This window comes from Oncorhynchus mykiss, chromosome 20 (assembly GCF_013265735.2).
Source record: "Oncorhynchus mykiss isolate Arlee chromosome 20, USDA_OmykA_1.1, whole genome shotgun sequence".
In the NCBI taxonomy this organism is placed as follows: domain Eukaryota; kingdom Metazoa; phylum Chordata; class Actinopteri; order Salmoniformes; family Salmonidae; genus Oncorhynchus; species Oncorhynchus mykiss.
In genome coordinates, this window is record NC_048584.1 from 42,600,929 (window position 1) to 42,624,826 (window position 23,898).

General features: G+C 42.8%; 1 protein-coding gene across 3 annotated transcripts in view; it reads right to left on the bottom strand.

Moving 5' to 3' along the window:
- Window positions 1–23,898, bottom strand: part of LOC110499498 (pantothenate kinase 1-like) — a 47,500-nt gene that overhangs the window by 3,169 nt on the left and 20,433 nt on the right. For all 3 annotated transcript variants that reach the window (XM_036956370.1, XM_036956372.1, XM_036956371.1), the window contains exons 2-5: window positions 14,545–14,897; window positions 10,302–10,555; window positions 4,565–4,741; window positions 707–830 (exon numbers count right to left, since the gene is read on the bottom strand). In XM_036956370.1, coding sequence (XP_036812265.1) covers window positions 707–830; window positions 4,565–4,741; window positions 10,302–10,555; window positions 14,545–14,897 — 908 coding nt within the window. The remainder of the gene's footprint in view (window positions 1–706; window positions 831–4,564; window positions 4,742–10,301; window positions 10,556–14,544; window positions 14,898–23,898) is intronic.

Here is a 23,898-nt window from a genome sequence, read left to right on the forward strand (position 1 = left end):
AAGTACTCATGATTACCACAAAGTGGAGCTAAAAGACAGGAGTCTGCTGTACTTCCCCTGTTATCAACGGTACAAGGCCAGAGCAGAGAAGGAAGTCAGCTGGTACAGTATCTGTCCTGTCTGTACGATCACTGACACTCTTATTTTTAATTGATTTTTAAAGCAGCCCCACATCGGAGTGATCTTGTAGCAGGTGTGTGGGAACGTCAAATAAAAGAGAAACCTGCACACGACTCTTTGCTAGTATCACTTATTTTATTCAAGCTTATGTGTCGGGCCTCTTGGCCTCTTGTCAGAGCTATCACTATAAGAAAGAGATCACGGACACTAAAACATTGTTGCTCGGCAATAGAGTAATTCTATACCGTAGTTCACGCTTTTGGAAAAAGGTCTACGGGCCAGATGGTGGTGGCGGAGCTGAAGTTCGGTGCGCTTTCAAAACTACTTCCAAGGTCTCGGAGTGAGTGACGTCATCGATTGAAACGCTACTAGCGCACCACCGCTAACTAGCTAGCCATTTCACACCGGTTACACTACCTTAGTGTGTTCATCTTAAATCACTCTGGATAACTGACTAAAATGACTCAGATGTAAACAAGTGTAAATGCAAATAAGCCCTTTAGACAACTACTTCTCCTGAAAACATGAAGTAAGTGACTGAATATTAATATAAAGCAAACTGCAGGGAGAATGTTTGTGCGATGACCTCGTTGACGGCACACATGCGTGCGATGGAACCGATGTTATTGGTGATGGTGACCAGCATAGCCCGGGCCAGGTCCTCTTTGCTGATGGAGTCTCGTTTCTGTTTACTCATCATGTGGCCAAAGCTGTGTTAAAATAACAAACAGCATAACATAAGAAATCACGAGAACTTCTATTAGGAATGAACAAATTCTTCTTTAAATTTAAAAACGATACCATTACGAGTTTTGTTTAGAATTAATAGAGAATTGAACATCATAAAACAAGGCCAGTGATATAGATCCCTTCTGGGACAAAAGACAGTTACTTAACCTACATTGCACCTTGTACTGTGTGGCAGTAGCTTATATCTATGTGCTTCTACAGTTCAGTAACTAACATAACAATTACATTTATGGTTACGTTACATTACATTACATACATACATACATACATACATACATACATACATACATACATACATACATACATACATACATACATACATACATACATACATACATACATACATACATAGTTGAAGTTGGAAGTTTACATACACCTTGGCCAAATATATTTAAACTCAGTTTTTCACAACTCCTAATATTTAATCCTAGTAAATATTAACTGTCTTAGGATCACCACTTTATTTTAAGAATGTGAAATGTCAGAATAATAGTAGAGAGAATTATTTATTTCAGCTTTTATTTCTTTCATCACATTCCCAGTGGGTCAGACATTTACATACACTCAATTAGTATTCGGTAGCATTGCCTTTTATATTGTTTAACTTGGGTCAAACATTTCAGGTAGCCTTCCACAAGTGAAGTGCACTAGTCCCTACTGCAGCAAAGCACCCCCACAACATGATATTGCCACCCCCGTGCTTCACGGTTGAGATGGTGTTCTTCGGCTTGCAAGCCTCCCCCTTTTTCCTCCAAACATAACGATGGTCATTATGGCCAAACAGTTCTATTTTGTTTCATCAGACCAGAGGGCATTTCTCCAAAAAGTACGATATTTGTCCCCATGTGCAGTTGCAAACCGTAGTCTGGCTTTTTTATGGCGGTTTTGGAGCAGTGGCTTCTTCCTTGCTGAGCGGCCTTTCAGGTTATGAAGATATAGGACTCGTTTTACTGTGGATATAGATACTTTTGTACCTGTTTCCTCCAGCATCTTCACAAGGTCCTTTTCTGTTGTTCTCGGATTGATTTGCACTTCTTGCACCAAAGTACGTTCATCTCTAGGAGACAGAACACGTCTCCTTCCTGAGCGATATGACAGCTGCATAGTCCCATGGTGTTTATACTTGCGTACTATTGTTTGTACAGATGAACGCGGTACCTTCAGGCATTTGAAAGTGCTCCCAAGGATGAACCAGACTTGTGGAGGTCTACAAATTATTTTCTCTGGTCTTGGCTGATTTATTTTGATTTTCCCATGATGTCAAGCAAAGAGGCACTACGTTTGAAGGTAGGCCTTGAAATACATCCACAGGTACACCTCCAATTGACTCAAATGATGTCAATTAGCTTATCAGAGGCTTCTAAAGCCTTGACATCATTTTCTGGAATTTTCCAAGCTGTTTAAAGGCACAGTCAACTTAGTGTATGTAAACTTCTGACCCACTGGAATTGTGTAAACAATTGTTGGGTTATTACCTTGTGTCATGCACAAAGTAGATGTCCTAACCGACTTGCCAAAACTATAGTTTGTTCACAAGACATTTGTGGAGTGGTTGAAAAACTAGTTTGAATGACTCCAACCTAAGTGTATGTAGACTTCCGACTTCAACTGTACATGCTGACAGTACCAGTCGAACGTTGACACACTCATTCCAGGGTTGTTCTTTCTTTTGACTATTTTCTACATTGTGAAATGCTAGTAAAGACATTGAAACTATGAAATAACACATATGGAATTGTAGTAACCAAAACAAAAAAAGTGTTATACAGATCAAAATAAGTTAATATTTGAGATTCTTCAAAAGTAGCCACCCTTTGCCTTGATGACAGCTTCAAAAACACTCTTGGCATTTAAAGGATTTCCTTCAATATTTGAAATTGTTGCATGTTGCATTTATATATTTTTGTTCAGTGTATATATTATCATGGTAGAGATATATATATATATATATATATCCAGTATAATTATCATGGTATATCCAGTATAATTATCATGGTATATCCAGTATAGTTATCATGGTATATCCAGTATAATTATCATGGTATATCCAGTATAGTTATCATGGTATATCCAGTATAGTTATCATGGTATATCCAGTATAGTTATCATGGTATATCCAGTATAATTATCATGGTATATCCAGTATAATTATCATGGTATATCCAGTATAGTTATCATGGTATATCCAGTATAGTTATCATGGTATATCCAGTATAATTATCATGGTATATCCAGTATAGTTATCATGGTATATCCAGTATAGTTATCATGGTATATCCAGTATAATTATCATGGTATATCCAGTATAGTTATCATGGTATATCCAGTATAATTATCATGGTATATCCAGTATAGTTATCATGGTATATCCAGTATAATTATCATGGTATATCCAGTATAGTTATCATGGTATATCCAGTATAGTTATCATGGTATATCCAGTATAGTTATCATGGTATATCCAGTATAATTATCATGGTATATCCAGTATAATTATCATGGTATATCCAGTATAGTTATCATGGTATATCCAGTATAATTATCATGGTATATCCAGTATAGTTATCATGGTATATCCAGTATAGTTATCATGGTATATCCAGTATAATTATCATGGTATATCCAGTATAATTATCATGGTATATCCAGTATAGTTATCATGGTATATCCAGTATAGTTATCATGGTTTCTCCAGTATAATTATCATGGTATATCCAGTATAATTATCATGGTATATCCAGTATAGTTATCATGGTTTCTCCAGTATAATTATCATGGTATATCCAGTATAATTATCATGGTATATCCAGTATAATTATCATGGTATATCCAGTATAGTTATCATGGTATATCCAGTATAATTATCATGGTATATCCAGTATAGTTATCATGGTATATCCAGTATAGTTATCATGGTATATCCAGTATAGTTATCATGGTATATCCAGTATAGTTATCATGGTATATCCAGTATAGTTATCATGGTATATCCAGTATAATTATCATGGTATATCCAGTATAGTTATCATGGTATATCCAGTATAATTATCATGGTATATCCAGTATAGTTATCATGGTATATCCAGTATAATTATCATGGTATATCCAGTATAGTTATCATGGTATATCCAGTATAGTTATCATGGTATATCCAGTATAATTATCATGGTATATCCAGTATAATTATCATGGTATATCCAGTATAGTTATCATGGTATATCCAGTATAGTTATCATGGTTTCTCCAGTATAATTATCATGGTTTCTCCAGTATAATTATCATGGTATATCCAGTATAATTATCATGGTATATCCAGTATAGTTATCATGGTTTCTCCAGTATAATTATCATGGTATATCCAGTATAATTATCATGGTATATCCAGTATAATTATCATGGTATATCCAGTATAGTTATCATGGTATATCCAGTATAATTATCATGGTATATCCAGTATAGTTATCATGGTATATCCAGTATAGTTATCATGGTATATCCAGTATAGTTATCATGGTATATCCAGTATAGTTATCATGGTATATCCAGTATAATTATCATGGTATATCCAGTATAGTTATCATGGTATATCCAGTATAATTATCATGGTATATCCAGTATAGTTATCATGGTATATCCAGTATAGTTATCATGGTATGTAAAGTATAATTCCAGTACTGAGTGATCCGTCCTTCACCTGGAGGCCACAGCAGATCCTTGGAGGCTGAAACGCTCATAGTCTCCTCCGTAGATATCCCTCACCAGCTTGTCCACATTGCTGCTGTCGCCTCTGCTAGCCATATCCAGAGCCTCTTCAAATGTCTCACACCCAGTCAGCAGGCAGCACAGGCCCAGGAACGTACCCCCACCAAGACTGAGAGGAGGACACAGAGAAGGCATCAGGCACATGAACACATCAAATGGGCAATGACATCAAATCGTAAATGTGTGAAATTTTGTAGTTACACGCATGCATGCTTCAAGTTACGGCTTCATCCCTTGTGCCAGGGTCATGGAAAGTGGTTCTGAATGAACATACAACAGTGGCCTAAAAAGGAGTCACCCCTCAGCCTGAGACCGGGTTGTCCCCCCTCAGCCTGAGACTGGGTTGTCCCCCCTCAGCCTGAGACCGGGTTGTCCCCCCTCAGCCTGAGACCGGGGGTGCTTGTGGAGGTAGACAGAACAGGTCACAGTGGAACTGTAAGCTGACCCAAAGCCCTCAGGAACTGTTACAAGGCCAAGGACCGGTCACTTAACCCTGACTTAACCACAGCCAAGTTATCCTTTACCCAACCTAACCCTGACTTAACCACGGCCAAGTTATCCTTTACCCAACCTAACCCTGACTTAACCACGGCCAAGTTATCCTTTACCCAACCTAACCCTGACTTAACCACGGCCAAGTTATCCTTTACCCAACCTAACCCTGACTTAACCACTGCCAAGTTATCCTTTACCCAACCTAACTAACCCTGACTTAACCACGGCCAAGTTATCCTTTTCAGTGGTGTAAATACTTAAGTAAAAATACTTAAAAGTACTACTTAAGTAGTTTTTTTTTGGGGGGGGGGGGGGGGGGGGGTATCTGTACTTTACTATTTATATTTTTTGACAACGTGTACTTTTACTCCACTACATTCCTAAAGAAAACAATGTACTTCTTATTCTTTACATTTTCCCTGACCCTCAAAGTACTTACATTGTGAATGCTTAGCAGGACAGGACAAGGGTCCAATTCACTCACTAAACAGAGAACATCCCTAGTCATCCCTATTGCCTCTGATCTAGAGGACTCACTAAACAGAGAACATCCCTGGTCATCCCTACTGCCTCTGATCTAGAGGACTCACTAAACAGAGAACATCCCTGGTCATCCCTACTGCCTCTGATCTGAAGGACTCACTAAACAGAGCATCCCTGGTCATCCCTACTGCCTCTGATCTGGAGGACTCCCTAAACAGAGAACATCCCTGGTCATCCCTACTGCCTCTGATCTGGAGGACTCCCTAAACAGAGAACATCCCTGGTCATCCCTACTAGCCTCTGATCTGGAGGACTCCCTAAACAGAGAACATCACTGGTCATCCCTACTAGCCTCTGATCTGGAGGACTCCCTAAACAGAGAACATCACTGGTCATCCCTACTAGCCTCTGATCTGGAGGACTCACTAAACCCAATGCTTTATTTGTAAATTATGTCTGAGTGTTGGAGTATGCCCCTGGCTATCTGTAAAGATGTCTGAGTGTACCCCTGGCTATCTGTAAAGATGTCTGAGTGTACCCCTGGCTATCTGTAAAAAAAAATATATATATATATAGAAAAAGAAAATTGTGCCATCTGGTTTGTCTAATATAAGGAATTTGAAATGATTTATACTTTTGATACTGAAGTATATTTAAAACCAAATACTTTTACTCAAGTAGTATTTTACTGGGTGACTTTTACTCAAGTAGTATTTTACTGGGTGACTTACTTGAGTCATGACAATTGGGTTCTTTTTCCACAACAGATCCTTTTGCCAACCTAACCCTGACTTAACCCTAGTCAAGTTAACCATGGCCAAGTTATCCTTTAATTAACCAACCTAAGCCTGATTTAACCATGACCAAGTATTCCTTAAACCAACCTCAGCCTGACTTAACTCTTTCAAAGAAGGATAACTTGGCCGTGGTTAAATCAGGATCAGGTTAGGTAAAGGATAACTTGGCTGTGGTTAAATCAGGATCAGGTTAGGTAAAGGATAACTTGGCTGTGGTTAAATCAGGATCAGGTTAGGTAAAGGATAACTTGGCTGTGGTTAAGTCAGGGTTAGGTTAGGTAAAGGATAACTTGGCTGTGGTTAAGTCAGGGTTAGTTAGGTTGGGTAAAGGATAACTTGGCCGTGGTTAAGTCAGGGTTAGTTAGGTTGGGTAAAGGATAACTTGGCCGTGGTTAAGTCAGGGTTGATTAGGTTGGGTAAAGGATAACTTGGCCGTGGTTAAGTCAGGGTTAGTTAGGTTGGGTAAAGGATAACTTGGCCGTGGTTAAGTCAGGGTTAGTTAGGTTGGGTAAAGGATAACTTGGCCATGGTTAAGTCAGGGTTAGTTAGGTTGGGTAAAGGATAACTTGGCTGTGGTTAAGTCATGGTTAGTTAGGTTGGGTAAAGGATAACTTGGCCGTGGTTAAGTCAGGGTTAGTTAGGTTGGGTAAAGGATAACTTGGCCGTGGTTAAGTCAGGGTTAGGTTGGGTAAAGGATAACTTGGCCGTGGTTAAGTCAGGGTTAGGTTGGGTAAAGGATAACTTGGCCATGGTTAAGTCAGGGTTAGGTTGGGTAAAGGATAACTTGGCCGTGGTTAAGTCAGGGTTAGGTTGGGTAAAGGATAACTTGGCCATGGTTAAGTCAGGGTTAGGTTGGGTAAAGGATAACTTGGCCGTGGTTAAGTCAGGGTTAGGTTGGGTAAAGGATAACTTGGCCATGGTTAAGTCAGAGTTAGGTTGGGTAAAGGATAACTTGGCCATGGTTAAGTCAGGGTTAGGTTAGGTAAAGGATAACTTGGCTGTGGTTAAGTCAGGGTTAGGTTGGGTAAAGGATAACTTGGCCGTGGTTAAGTCAGGGTTAGTTAGGTTGGGTAAAGGATAACTTGGCCGTGGTTAAGTCAGGGTTGGTTAGGTTGGGTAAAGGATAACTTGGCCGTGGTTAAGTCAGGGTTAGTTAGGTTGGGTAAAGGATAACTTGGCCGTGGTTAAGTCAGGGTTAGTTAGGTTGGGTAAAGGATAACTTGGCCATGGTTAAGTCAGGGTTAGTTAGGTTGGGTAAAGGATAACTTGGCTGTGGTTAAGTCAGGGTTAGTTAGGTTGGGTAAAGGATAACTTGGCCGTGGTTAAGTCAGGGTTAGTTAGGTTGGGTAAAGGATAACTTGGCCGTGGTTAAGTCAGGGTTAGTTAGGTTGGGTAAAGGATAACTTGGCCGTGGTTAAGTCAGGGTTAGGTTGGGTAAAGGATAACTTGGCAGTGGTTAAGTCAGGGTTAGGTTGGGTAAAGGATAACTTGGCCGTGGTTAAGTCAGGGTTAGGTTGGGTAAAGGATAACTTGGCCGTGGTTAAGTCAGGGTTAGGTTGGGTAAAGGATAACTTGGCCGTGGTTAAGTCAGGGTTAGGTTGGGTAAAGGATAACAAATACCAGCATCATTTCAGTTTCATCCCAGTGACGTTTTCATTGTAGAGATGTTCCAAGGTGGAACTGATGTAAATAGACTGTCCCTGAACAACGAGCAGACAGACAGTATCTACTGTCTAGGGAACATGGTAAATACAGACTGTCCCTGAACAACGAGCAGACAGACAGTATCTACTGTCTAGGGAACATGGTAAATACAGACTGTCCCTGAACAACGAGCTGACAGACAGTATCTACTGTCTAGGGAACATGGTAAATACAGACTGTCCCTGAACAACGAGCAGACAGACAGTATCTACTGTCTAGGGAACATGGTAAATACAGACTGTCCCTGAACAACGAGCTGACAGACAGTATCTACTGTCTTTTGAACATGGTAAATACAGACTGTCCCTGAACAACGAGCAGACAGACAGTATCTACTGTCTAGGGAACATGGTAAATATAGACTGTCCCTGTACAACGAGCTGACAGACAGTATCTACTGTCTAGGGAACATGGTAAATACAGACTGTCCCTGTGCAACGAGCTGACAGACAGTATCTACTGTCTAGGGAACATGGTAAATACAGACTGTCCCTGTGCAACGAGCTGACAGACAGTATCTACTGTAACAGGGAACATGGTAAATACAGACTGTCCCTGTGCAACGAGCTGACAGACAGTATCTACTGTAACAGGGAACATGGTAAACACAGACTGTCCCTGTGCAACGAGCTGACAGACAGTATCTACTGTCTAGGGAACATGGTAAATACAGACTGTCCCTGTACAACGAGCAGGCAGACAGTATCTACTGTCTAGGGAACATGGTAAATACAGACTGTCCCTGTACAACGAGCAGGCAGACAGTATCTACTGTCTAGGGAACATGGTAAATACAGACTGTCCCTGTACAACGAGCAGACAGACAGTATCTACTGTCTAGGGAACATGGTAAATACAGACTGTCCCTGTACAACGAGCAGACAGACTGTATCTACTGTCTAGGGAACATGGTAAATATAGACTGTCCCTGTACAACGAGCTGACAGACAGTATCTACTGTCTAGGGAACATGGTAAATACAGACTGTCCCTGAACAACGAGCAGACAGACAGTATCTACTGTCTAGGGAACATGGTAAATATAGACTGTCCCTGTACAACGAGCTGACAGACAGTATCTACTGTCTAGGGAACATGGTAAATACAGACTGTCCCTGAACAACGAGCAGACAGACAGTATCTACTGTCTAGGGAACATGGTAAATAGACTGTCCCTGTACAACGAGCAGACAGACTGTATCTACTGTCTAGGGAACATGGTAAATATAGACTGTCCCTGTACAACGAGCAGACAGACAGTATCTACTGTCTAGGGAACATGGTAAGTATAGACTGTCCCTGTACAATGAGCAGACAGACAGTATCTACTGTAACAGGGAACATGGTAAATATAGACTGTCCCTGAACAACGAGCAGGCAGACAGTATCTATTATTGATTGATTGACTATGATTTTTTTTAAATCACCTAGCAGTGCTATTTGCAGAGTTAGCTCCAGGTAAATGTTTCAATTCTTCAGCCATTCCTGAACCTGCAAACAAAAACAACCAAAAACAACCTACATATGGACAGAACCAGAACCAGAACCAAAACAAATGATCTTCGTAGTAAAAGAAGAGAGTTGTAAATTGTTGTTTTTCTCTGTTGACATTCGGGGCGGCAGGGTAGCCTAGTGGTTAGAGCGTTGGACTAGTAACCGGAAGGTTGCAAGTTCAAACCCCCGAGCTGACAAGGTACAAATCTTCCCCCAAACAGGCAGTTGGCCGTCATTGAAAATAAGAATTTGTTCTTAACTGACTTGCCTGGTGAAATAAAAAATAAACATTATGTATGATTCTCCTCTCTTTTTTTTTACAAAACTAAACTAAAAATTGACTATGATTTTTTTTAAATCACCTAGCAGTGCTATTTGCAGAGTTAGCTCCAGGTAAATGTTTTTGGAAGATTTACAGTTCCTTTCTGTTCAATGACTCCCCCACATGCTAGAAAACATCTCACAACTGGGAAAACTGGGAAAACATTGATGATCAGTAAAAATTACTTTGGACTGTCGTCAAAGAATGTAGATACTGTATGTAAAACCAATACAACAAATGGATTTGAATTGGCACTGGTGAACAGCACTGTCCTGAAACCTTTCAGATTTTAAACACTACCAGAAATCATAAAAATACAGACCTTGCAAGGCTTTAAAAAATTAAAAACTTAAAGTTCATCCCTGTGCCCTGTACCTGGTACCGGTGACCCGTTTGTAGTCATCTTTGGAGTACACAGCCAGGATGCTAACCCCAGATCCAATGTTGACCAGCAGCATAGGGAACGGGTCGGCCAGACTGCACGGTGTCTTCACACTGTTCTGGGTGTCTGACGGGTTCTCCAAGTAGAAGCACTCGGGGTGGCCGTTGAACCTCACGGAGTCCACATAGAGCAGGCCGTGAATCAGACAGTCAAGCTCATCCAGCTTCAACAGCTCTAAATCAGCCATCTGTAGAGGAGGGAGGAGAGAGAGAGGTGGCGTGAGGAAAATGAAAGCATGATGCAAAACCTCAGTCACCTGCTCCCTCAACCCTGACTACGTAAACAAATCAGGTCTGCGGCCAGACAACATAGAAGCCCAGCCGGTCAGCACCACAACCAAGTGCCTGACAGCACAGCTCGTCTTCACAGCACTGGTACAGTAAAGCATCGGCCTCAAGTCCAGACAAAATGTAAAAAACTATGTCTTATCAAACACAGAACACCCTTCCTGGACTGGAATCAAATCAAACTCTATTAGTCACATGCGCCGAATACAACAGGTGTAGTAGACCTTACCGTGCAATGCCGACTTACAAGCCCTTAACCAACAGGTGTAGGTAGACCTTACCGTGAAATGCCGACTTACAAGCCCTTAACCAACAGGTGTAGTAGACCTCACCGTGAAATGCCGACTTACAAGCCCTTAACCAACAGGTGTAGGTAGACCTTACCGTGAAATGCCGACTTACAAGCCCTTAACCAACAGGTGTAGGTAGACCTTACCGTGAAATGCCGACTTACAAGCCCTTAACCAACAGGTGTAGTAGACCTCACCGTGAAATGCCGACTTACAAGCCCTTAACCAACAGGTGTAGTAGACCTTACCGTGAAATGCCGACTTACAAGCCCTTAACCAACAGGTGTAGTAGACCTCACCGTGAAATGCCGACTTACAAGCCCTTAACCAACAGGTGTAGTAGACCTCACCGTGAAATGCCGACTTACAAGCCCTTAACCAACAGGTGTAGGTAGACCTTACTGTGAAATGCCGACTTACAAGCCCTTAACCAACAGGTGTAGTAGACCTTACCGTGCAATGCCGACTTACAAGCCCTTAACCAACAGGTGTAGTAGACCTCACCGTGAAATGCCGACTTACAAGCCCTTAACCAACAGGTGTAGGTAGACCTTACCGTGAAATGCCGACTTACAAGCCCTTAACCAACAGGTGTAGGTAGACCTTACCGTGAAATGCCGACTTACAAGCCCTTAACCAACAGGTGTAGTAGACCTCACCGTGAAATGCCGACTTACAAGCCCTTAACCAACAGGTGTAGTAGACCTTACCGTGAAATGCCGACTTACAAGCCCTTAACCAACAGGTGTAGTAGACCTCACCGTGAAATGCCGACTTACAAGCCCTTAACCAACAGGTGTAGGTAGACCTTACCGTGAAATGCCGACTTACAAGCCCTTAACCAACAGGTGTAGGTAGACCTTACCGTGAAATGCCGACTTACAAGCCCTTAACCAACAGGTGTAGTAGACCTTACCGTGAAATGCCGACTTACAAGCCCTTAACCAACAGGTGTAGTAGACCTTACCGTGAAATGCCGACTTACAAGCCCTTAACCAACAGGTGTAGTAGACCTTACCGTGAAATGCCGACTTACAAGCCCTTAACCAACAGGTGTAGTAGACCTTACCGTGAAATGCTGACTTACAAGCCCTTAACCAACAGGTGTAGGTAGACCTTACCGTGAAATGCCGACTTACAAGCCCTTAACCAACAGGTGTAGTAGACCTCACCGTGAAATGCCGACTTACAAGCCCTTAACCAACAGGTGTAGGTAGACCTTACCGTGAAATGCCGACTTACAAGCCCTTAACCAACAGGTGTAGGTAGACCTTACCGTGAAATGCCGACTTACAAGCCCTTAACCAACAGGTGTAGTAGACCTCACCGTGAAATGCCGACTTACAAGCCCTTAACCAACAGGTGTAGTAGACCTTACCGTGAAATGCCGACTTACAAGCCCTTAACCAACAGGTGTAGTAGACCTCACCGTGAAATGCCGACTTACAAGCCCTTAACCAACAGGTGTAGTAGACCTCACCGTGAAATGCCGACTTACAAGCCCTTAACCAACAGGTGTAGGTAGACCTTACTGTGAAATGCCGACTTACAAGCCCTTAACCAACAGGTGTAGTAGACCTTACCGTGCAATGCCGACTTACAAGCCCTTAACCAACAGGTGTAGTAGACCTCACCGTGAAATGCCGACTTACAAGCCCTTAACCAACAGGTGTAGGTAGACCTTACCGTGAAATGCCGACTTACAAGCCCTTAACCAACAGGTGTAGGTAGACCTTACCGTGAAATGCCGACTTACAAGCCCTTAACCAACAGGTGTAGTAGACCTTACCGTGAAATGCCGACTTACAAGCCCTTAACCAACAGGTGTAGTAGACCTTACCGTGAAATGCCGACTTACAAGCCCTTAACCAACAGGTGTAGTAGACCTTACCGTGAAATGCCGACTTACAAGCCCTTAACCAACAGGTGTAGTAGACCTTACCATGAAATGCCGACTTACAAGCCCTTAACCAACAATGCAGTTTAAAGAAAATAGAGGTAAGAAAATATTTACTGAATAAACAACAACAAAAAAATGAATTGCAACAATGAGGTTATATACAGGGGGTACCGGTACCGAGTCAATGTGCAGGGGTACAGGTTAGTCAAAGTAATTTGTACATGTAGGTAGGGGTAAAGTGACCATGCATAGATAATAAACAGAGAGTAGCGGCAGTGTAAAAACAAAGGGGGGGGGGGGGGGGGGTTCAATGCAAATAGTCTGGGTGGCCATTTTATTAATTGTTCAGCAGTCTTAATGCTTGGGGGTAGAAGCTGTTCAGGAGCCTTTTGGACCTAGACTTGGCACTCTGGTACCGCTTGCCATGCGGAACAGAGAGAACAGTCTATGGCTTAGGTGACTGGAGTCTTGGACAATTTTTGGGCCTTCCTCTGACACCGGCTAGTATATAGGTCCTGATGTCAGGAGGCTTGGCCCCAGTGACACATTACCCTCTGTAGGCCTTACGGTCAGGTGCAGAGCAGTTGCCATGTCAGGCGTTGATGCAACCGGTCAGGACGCCCTCGATGGTGCAACTGTAGAACGTTTTGAGGATCTGAGGACCCATGCCAAATCTTTTCAGTCTCCTGAGGGGGAAACGTTTTTGTCGTGCCGTCTTCACGACTGTCTTGGTGTGTTTGGACCATGATAGTATGTTAGTGGACCATGATAGCTTGTTCGGGATGTGGACACCAAGGAACTTGAAGCTCTTGACTCGCCACACTGCAGCCCCGTCGATGAGAATGGGGTCGTGTTCAGCCCTCCTTTTCCTGTAGTCCACGATCATCTCCTTTGTCTTGATCACGTTGAGGGAGAGGTTGTTGTCCTGGCAGTCGCTGATCTCCTCCCTATAGGGTCTCATTGCTTTCGGTGATAAGGCCTACCACCGTTGTGTGGTCAGCAAACTTAATAATGGTGTTGGAGTCGTGTTTGGCCACTCAGTCGTGGGTGAACAGGGAGTACAGGAGGGGACTAAGCATGCACCCCTGAGGGGCCCCAGTGTTGAAGATTAGCATGATAGATGTGTTGCCTACCCTTACCACCTGGGGGTGGCCCGTCAGGGAGTGCAGGACCCAGTTGCAGAGGGAGGCGTTTAGTCCCAGGGTCCTTAGCTTCGTGATGGGCTTTGAGGGCACTATGGTGTTGAACGCTGAGCTGTAGTTAATGAACAGCATTCTCACATAGGTGTTCCTTTTGTCCAGGTGGGAAAGGGCAGTGTGTAGTGTACTTGAGATTGCGTCATCTGTGGATCTGTTTGGGCAGTATTCAAATTGGAGTGGGTCTAGGGTTTCTGGGATAATGGTGTTGATGTGAGCCATGACCAGCCTTTCAAAGCACTTCATGGCTACAGTTAGTCATTTAGGCAGGTTACCTTCGCTTTCTTGGGCACAGGGACTATGGTGGTCTGCTTGAAACAAGTAGGTATTACAGACTCTTATGGTCAAATTTGCCAAATGGAGGGCGAGGGAGAGCTTCGTATGCGTCTCTGTGTGGAGTAAAGGTTGTCTAGAGTTTTTTTTCTTCGTTACTCATGTGACATGCTGGTAGAAATGAGGCTGCAAGGTTGTCAGGTCACCCGTTGTCTAATTCTCTCACTCACCGTTCTGAAGTCGTTCTCGAACTTGTAGGCCCCTCCGCCCGTGGCGCAGAGCGTGGTGTGGAGGCTGGAGAAGTTCTTGTCGCTGCCCATCTGGATGAAGCGGTGCATGGCCTGCGTGGGGAAGCGGATGAAGTGCAGGTTGCCCGTCCGGCCGCACATGGTCAGGTTCTTTAGTTCCAGGTGAACGTCTCGGATGCCCGTCTTCCCGTACGCCGTGTTGGAGGTCAAGTAGCGGCGGATGCTCTTCAGGTTTTCCACCTCTTCCTGTTCCTCCTCCGCCGTGATGTCCTTAGGCTCGAAGTAGACCAGCTTCACCAGAGTACCGCCGATGTCCATCCCGAACCAGGGGAAGGCTGTCAAGGCAAAGCAAGAAATAAGTTAGCATTGAAGTGTGTCGTTTGCCTGTCATTTCGCTGTCGTTTCCCTGTCATCAGAAAAGTACAAAGCATGCATGCATTTAATTGTTCAATTACATTTTTTCAAATTGTATTTAATGTAATCTTTATTTAACTAGGCACGTCAGTTAAGAACAAATTCTTATTTACAATGACGGTCTACCGGGGAACAGTGGGTTAACAGCCTTGTTCAGGGGAACAGTGGGGTTAACTGCCTTGTTCAGGGGAACAGTGGGTTAACTGCCTTGTTCAGGGGAACAGTGGGTTAACAGCCTTGTTCAGGGGAACAGTGGGGTTAACTGCCTTGTTCAGGGGAACAGTGGGGTTAACAGCCTTGTTCAGGGGAACAGTGGGTTAACTGCCTTGTTCAGGGGAACAGTGGGTTAACTGCCTTGTTCAGGGGAACAGTGGGTTAACTGCCTTGTTCAGGGGAACAGTGGGTTAACAGCCTTGTTCAGGGGAACAGTGGGTTAACAGCCTTGTTCAGGGGAACAGTGGGTTAACAGCCTTGTTCAGGGGAACAGTGGGGTTAACTGCCTTGTTCAGGGGAACAGTGGGTTAACTGCCTTGTTCAGGGGAACAGTGGGTTAACAGCCTTGTTCAGGGGAACAGTGGGGTTAACTGCCTTGTTCAGGGGAACAGTGGGTTAACTGCCTTGTTCAGGGGAACAGTGGGTTAACAGCCTTGTTCAGGGGAACAGTGGGTTAACTGCCTTGTTCAGGGGAACAGTGGGGTTAACTGCCTTGTTCAGGGGAACAGTGGGTTAACTGCCTTGTTCAGGGGAACAGTGGGTTAACAGCCTTGTTCAGGGGAACAGTGGGGTTAACTGCCTTGTTCAGGGGAACAGTGGGGTTAACTGCCTAACTGCAGAAAGACAGATTTTTACCTTGTCAGCTCGGGGATTCAACCTTTCGGTTACTAGTCCAACGCTCTAACCACTAAGCTACGCTGCCACCTCTACGCTCTAACCACTAGGCTACGCTGCCGCCTCTACGCTCTAACCACTAGGCTACGCTGCCGCCACTCTAACCACTAGGCTACGCTGCCGCCTCTACGCTCTAACCACTACCCTGCCGCCCCTCCCCTCTAACTACTACCCTGCCGCCCCTCCACTCTAACCACTAGGCTACGCTGCCACCTCTACCCTGCCGCCCCTCCACTCTAACCACTAGGCTACGCTGCCACCCCGTTCATGCAGTTGGAAAACAAGGTTGTATTCAGACAACAATAGTATTCTTAATGCCCCCTAAAACAGAATTCCATGCCCTTCTGCAACCAAAGTGTCTGTTGTGCCCTTGGGCTGAGTATAATGATTATAATTCCCTTCTCCCAGCTCACGTGGCTTGCTCAGATATCTCAATTCTTATTAGCCAATGCCGGTCACGTGATCAGGTCATTCTCACGGGTATCGCAGCTCCAAAGTACTCCACAAGTGAAGACCGACATCGGGAATGGAACCATGCGCCTCCTTATCGAATCGTGAGCCAATCAGGTGTAAGGAACAGCAAAAGCACTAGCCTGTGAATCTACAAAAGTAGTATTATTTTATTTTAACCCTTTTTTTCTCCCCAATTTCATGGTATCCAATTGTTGTAGTAGCTACTATCTTGTCTCATCGCTACAACTCCCGTACGGGCTTGGGAGAGACGAAGGTTGAAAGTCATGCGTCCTCCGATACACAACCCAACCAGCCGCACACAGCGCGCTTTCAATGTAGCACCATCATAGGATGCCACCTTTCCAACAAGTCAGTTTGTCAAATTTCTGCCCAGCAAGAACTGTCCAGCGCAACTTTAAGTGTGAAAGAACGTGACTGGCCTGCACAGAGCCCTGACCTTAACCCCATCGAACACCTTTGGGATTAATTGGAACACCGACTGTGAGCCAGGCCTAACCGCCCAACATCAGTGCCCTGACCTCACTAATGCTCTTGTGGCTGAATGGAAGCAAGTCCCCGCAGCAATGTTCCAACATCTAGTAGACAGCCTTCCCAGAAGAGTGGAGGCTGTTATAGCAGTAATGTTCCAACATCTAGTGGAAAGCCTTCCCAGAAGAGTGGAGGCTGTTATAGCAGTAATGTTCCAACATCTAGTGGAAAGCCTTCCCAGAAGAGTGGATGCTGTTATAGTAGCAATGTTCCTACATCTAGTGGAAAGCCTTCCCAGAAGAGTGGAGGCTGTTATAGCAGCAATGTTCCAACATCTAGTGGAAAGCCTTCCCAGAAGAGTGGAGGCTGTTATAGCAGCAATGTTCCAACATCTAGTGGAAAGCCTTCCCAGAAGAGTGGAGGCTGTTATAGCAGCAATGTTCAAACATCTAGTGTAAAGCCTTCCCAGAAGAGTGGAAGCTGTTATAGCAGCAATGTTCAAACATCTAGTGGAAAGCCTTCCCAGAAGAGTGGAGGCTGTTATAGCAGCAATGTTCAAACATCTAGTGTAAAGCCTTCCCAGAAGAGTGGAAGCTGCTATAGCAGCAAAGGGGGACCAACTCCATATTAATGTCCATGAGTTTGGAATGAGATGTTGGACGATCTGGTGTCCACATACTTTTGGTAATTTGGTGTATTTTAAAATGTTGACTTGCCTCTGCTCAGATTACAAGGTGGGTGATATTCCATGTCAGAATAAGGCTGTAACGTAACAAAATGTTGAAAAAGTGAAAGGGTCTGAATACTTTCTGAATGCACCGTACGTAATTTAAAAGGCTGGCAACATTTCAAGCTCCTCCCTCAGGTCAGCATCAGTCTGGACAAGACAGGCTGTAGCCAATACCCATAGGTATGTAAGCTAATTATTTTTGTACACACACACACACTTATGTTTTTCTTAACAGAAGAACTACTGTTTTTCAGTTATCCAATCAATTTAATTGGCTATTTTCGTTAATGGCCTTGATGCCCTGGCAGATTAGGTACCTTTGGAAAGGGCAAATGGCCCAAAAATCATGAAATTCCAGGCCCGAGTCTCACTTCAATGTTTAGGGAGAACGATTCATTGAGATGCATACTAGAACGAGGCCTCTTTGCTGGTCTTTCTAGTCATCGTGTGTTCTGAAGCACGTTGCACTACATTCAAGCTTGGGCGGTGCGCTACTTTATTGTTTGTTAGTGTAACGGATGTGAAATAGCTAGCTTAGTTAGCGGTGGTGCGCGCTAAATCGCGTTTCAATCGGTGAAGTCACTTTGCTCTGAGACCTTGAAGTAGTGGTTCCCCTTTGCTCTGCAAGGGCCGCGGCTTTTGTGGAGCGATGGGTAACGATGCTTCGTGGGTGACTGTTGTTGATGTGCGCAGAGGGTCCCTGGTTCGCGCCCGGGTATGGGCGAGGGGACGGTCTAAAGTTATACATGTCCATTCCAGAGCCTGCCCGACACTATTCCATGAACATGTTGCCTCGAAGAGCTGGCCCGTCTGCGACTAGAACTAGGCTACTTTCTACAGTTTACATTTACCAAAGAAACTAATAGCTACTATAAAATGTAAATCAACATTTTAAGAGACTTTCACTCATCTCCTTGTCTGCAGTGTGTTCATTTAGCAGTGCTCTGATATTATAAGTAATGAGGGAAAATGTCATAGCTGGGAATTAGGAGAGGCTTTGCCTGACAAGAGGCAAAGTCTGCCTCATGAAGCTGGTTGAGACAATGCAGAGAGATTGCAAAGCTGTCATCAAGGCAAAAGGGTGGCTACTTTTAATAATCTCAAAGTATAAAATATATTTTGATTCGTTTAACACTTTTTTGGTTACTACATGATTCCATATGTGTTATTTCATACTTTTGATGTCTTCTGTAGAAAACAGTAAAAATAAAGACAAATCCTGGAATGAGTAGGTGTTTCCAAACTTTTGACCGGGAGTGTATGTTTCACAAGTTTGAATAGCATAGTACAGTCAGTAGAGCGCGGTACAGTCAGTAGAGCACGGTACAGTCAGTAGAGCACAGTAGAGGGTATAGTGCAGAATATTGCACTGTACTCTACGGTACTGCACAAACTCTACAATACTGCATAGGGCGGTATACCATATTTTACTATATACACCGGTATTTATGCACGGACCGGTTTGGGTTTTTACTTTACCTTCTATAACGTTATTTTAATGTTTGGTTTGTTAAAATTGTGTAGCGCTGTGTGTAACATCCATTTTTATAGTTTACTCCGCTACTGGAGTCATCCCTCTCCGCTCTTTCTCTCGCTACGCCCCTTTCCACAGAGACCTAGTCCCGCCCCCTGTCAGTCAAGGAGCGCATGTGTTGTTGCTCGACCACGAGACACTTTCGTTCAGTCTGCTTGGTCAACGCAGCGCATGTAACAACGTTGATGACAACATTTCATCTTAATATCAATCAACAAGCGTTCTATAATTACAATATTAGTTTGTGTTTCTTACATCTGCAAACAGCCAGTTTGTATTTTCTTAGCCAGTTAGGCTAAATCGTGTTAGCCCCTAATGCTAATCGCAGCTAATAAAAGTATTGAGCTAGCTAATACAGCCTGATGCCTGTACTGGAGGAGGCTTAAATCAGCATGTTGTTCGTGTAACAGTATCTTTTAAATCAAAGATGGAATAGGCGAAGTATGAATATGTTGGCTATATGAATGAAGATTTAATGTAGCCAAAGACTATAGGGTCCCCTAGGAAACACTGAACGTCACTTTGGTTCCTACCCTGTCACAATAACTCCTCCGTGGCATTTTCATTCATTGTTATGTCAAACACTGTACTCAAATTGGCCACTTATTTTATATTCCAACTATAGAATTATAATAAACATTATATTTCCACGATTCCAAAAGTTCACCCAAATGTTTTGATCTAAACCGCAATTGCACCATTTGGTTAAAAATAAGGCCTAGTATTTTTTGATTCTCAAATGATCTGAAATGAGTGCAGGAAATGCAGAAATTGATGGAAATTGCAGGAAATTATTTTAGGTTGAAGTTGAATTGAACAGTATAAACCAATCAGAAGGGAGAAAGACCCATTGAAATCATTTAGAATATATATGTTTGTTGCCACCCTAGGGTCACACACTACTCATAAAGTAAAATGTAGAACTTTCATTAAATCAAAAAACATAAAATACCATCATAAATGTGAATAATACCATATATGATATGATGGCCATATCTCCCAGCCCTAATACTGCGCTCCACTCTACGCCACTGCGATATCCAAACCTACGAAACACGTGGAGAACAACAATCATAGCCATATTTATCCATTTCTGTGAAGTACAAATCAGAGACCCATGATGTAATTCAATTACTGAGTGTAAATCAATTTCACACAATGTACTTCAAAACTCAAGGTGCCATATCATAGCTGACAACCCATTCTTTCTGCAGACATCTTTTAATCTTAATTGGGAGGAGATTTTTTAAACAGAGTCACACCTGCATTGCTTGCTGTTTGGGGGTTTTAGGCTGGGTTTCTGTACAGCACTTTGAGATATCAGCTGATCTAAGAAGGGCTATATAAATAAATTTGATTAAAAGCCTAAGGGAGATTTGACCATTAGTCCGTTACCAAAGTTTGCATCGGCACAGTTCTTCCACTAAATTATTTTTTTGTACATTTTTCAGTGAAAATTGTTGAAAGTAGTCCTTGTGCATAGACTTGTATGGTTTGTTAAACTTTGAAATCAAATGTTTTTTTGTCGAAGCGTAATTCCATTAATATGGAATTGTCCTTAAACCATATCTGATAGGAATCCACGAAAACATGCAGGTAAGTAATAATTATAATTTTAAAAAGTTTTTAAAATCATATTTAAAGAGCCTTCAAAAAAAATATAGAAAAAATAAATAAAAGCACATTGTACAGCAAAGGCTATAAAACAAAAACAAGATTAAGATAACCCTCACTTCCAACTGATTAAACGAGACCAAGGTCTGCTGTTCCAACCTGTTCTTAGGTTGAAGAATTACTAGGCGATAGGCAAACCTGCTTCTCTGGTAGTGGAATCATTCTTTATCAGGGAGCAAGGCTAGGGGCACATGACAGTCACCCCACCAGAGGCACCTGCCCTGTCCAACTGTGTGTGTGTGTGTCCAGATGAAGGGGCAACGAACAGACAGACCAGGACATGTGGGTGAAAGGTGTCCGTTTTCCTCCCCCCTCCCTTCCTCCCTCCCATGGCTCTCTGCAACCACAAGGGGGTTGAGAAGGTGTCTGTGTGTGGAGAGGGGAGGTATCCGTTTTCCTCCCCCCCTCCCATGGCTCTCTGCAACCACAAGGGGGTTGAGAAGGTGTCTGTGTGGAGAGGGGAGGTATGGTGGAGATGTACACAATACAAATGTAAAAGGTCACAGTAGAGGTAACATATCTATCTATCTGTAAGTGATCTTTATTCAGAATGTCTTCTAATTCCGGTATGTGGTTCTCGTTCACATCCTGTATGTCGTGTACCTATAATTTGAATATCAGTTTGCGGTCAGGAGGTTTTGAAAATGTTCTCTTCTCCCTTTAGTTTCTTTCTCTTTGCCCTATCAATGCTACATGATTAGTGACTGGTAAACACTGTAGCCCAGGGTTGGGGTCAATTACCATTTCAATTCAAGAAGTGCATTCCAATTCCAAACTGTCTTCAATGCTTTTCAATGAGAAATGTGGAATGTGGAATTGGAATGTGGAATATAGAATTGGAATGTACTTTCTGAATTGAAATGGAGCCCAACCCTGGTGAAGTTTACCATACTGCACATCTCCTCTTGATTTATATTACAATGCAAGAGACAAGAACCCACCCTTCTTTGGGTGGTAATGTTATGTTTTAAATGTGGTATTGATTGCTGCTGCCTTATTGGCCAACTCTCTCTTCCTTAAAAAAAAAAAAAAATACTCAATGGGCTTTTCCTGGTTAAATAAACACTGATGTTCAAAAGTTTGGAGTCACATAGAAATGTCCTTGATTTTTTAAAATAAAAATAGTGTAGCCATAATAATTTACAATATTAACAATTGTAGCTGGAAAAGGCAGATTTTTTATGAAATATCTACAGTTGAAGTCGGAAGTTTACATACCCCTTAGCCAAATACATTTAAACTCAGTTTTTCACAATTCCTGACATTTAATCCTAGTAAAAATTCCCTCTCTTAGGTCAGTTAGGATTACCACTTTATTTTAAGAATGTGAAAAGTCAGAATAATAGTAGAGAGAATGATTTCAGCTTTTATTTCTTTCATCACATTCCCAGTGGGTCAGAAGTTTACATACACTCAATTAGTATTTGCACAAAGTAGATGTCCTAACCAACTTGCCAAAACTATAGTTTGTTAACAAGACATTTGTGGAGTGGTTGAAAAACGAGTTTTAATGACTACAACCTAAGTGTATGTTAACTTTCGACTTTAACTGTACAGAGGCCCATTATCAGCAACCATCACTCCTGTGTTCCAATGGCACGTTGTGTTAGCTAATCCAAGTTCATAATTTTAAAAGGTTAATTGATCATTAGAAAACCCTTTTGCAATTATGTTAGCACAGCTGAAAACTGTTGTCCTGATTAAAGAAGCAATAAAACTGTCCATCTTTAGACTAGTTGAGTATTTGGAGCATCAGAATTTGTGGGTTTGATTACAGGCTCAAAATGTCCAGAAACAAATAACTTTCTTCTGAAACTCATCAGTCTAATCTTGTTCTGAGAAATGAAGGCCATTTCATGCGAGAAATTACCAAGAAACTTAAGATCTCACACAATGCTGTCCTACTTCCTTCACAGAACAGCTCAAACTGTCTCTAACCAGAATAGAAAGAGGAGTGGGAGGCACCGGTGCATAAGTGAGTGAGAGGACAAGTACATTAGTGTGTCTAGTTTGAGAAACAGACGCCTCTCAAGTCCTCATCTGGAAGCTTCATTAAATAGTACCCACAAAACACCAGTCTCAACATCTAACAGTGAAGAGGCTACTCCGGGAGGCTGGCCTTCAAGGACATTTCTAAGTGACCCCAAACTTTTGAACGATAGTGTATAGATTTGTTTTTATTGAATTGACGTTACACCAATGTGGAGGCTTTTGAGGAGAGAACGGCTCATAATAATGTCTGGAACGGAGCGAATGGCATCAAACCATGTGTTTGATACCATTCCACCTATTACGCACCAGACATTACCTTCCTCCCCAATTAAAGGCGACACCAAACTCCTGTGGCTGACACCTACAAGTGAAACCGGTGTCGGTGTCCACAAAACTTGCTAATCATCTCATCAGTGAACTGTAACTAGTGGAAGAACTCGACTGATGGAATCAGGTGTCCAGTCTGGAATCTTTCTTAATGAGAGCCGTTCCGTGAAGATCACCACACGTTTAAATCCACCCTTTCCTTTCCTCACTTCCTTCACTGACTATGTCAGACGCTCCTGGGTGAAGTTTCAGCTTCCCCAATCCTAACCTTAACCATTAGTGGTGAAAATTGCAAAACTGACCCAAGATCAGCGTCAACTTCGCACTACTCCCAGATGCTCTGTAGAAAGGCTTTAGTCCAGGCATCTCCATCCCTGGTCCTGGAGAGACACCCGCCTGTAGGTTTTATCTCCAACCCGGTTCCTGGAGAGCTACCCTCCTGTAGGTTTTAACAATTAAAGTGAAAACCTACAGGATGGTATCTCTCCAGGACCAGGGTTGGAGAGCCCTGATGTAAAACCTACAGGACGGTATCTCTCCAGGACCAGGGTTGGAGAGCCCTGATAGGCTATTGGTTTGCCTACTCAACGTCTCTCTTAAACGCGCCTAAATTTAAATGTTCTGCAGTGGCTTGGTGGCTGTCAAACTGATCTGGTGCTACAATTAATTGATACTAAAAATGTACAGCATATTTAAGGGAAAATGTGTACTGAGAAAATACTACTCAAAACAATACATTGTGGTGTTTGTTTTATTACTCCATTGTTGATATAGTCACAAAATGTTTTGCCTGTCAGTTGGAGTTAAAACCTTCAGGAGGGTATCTCTCCAGGAA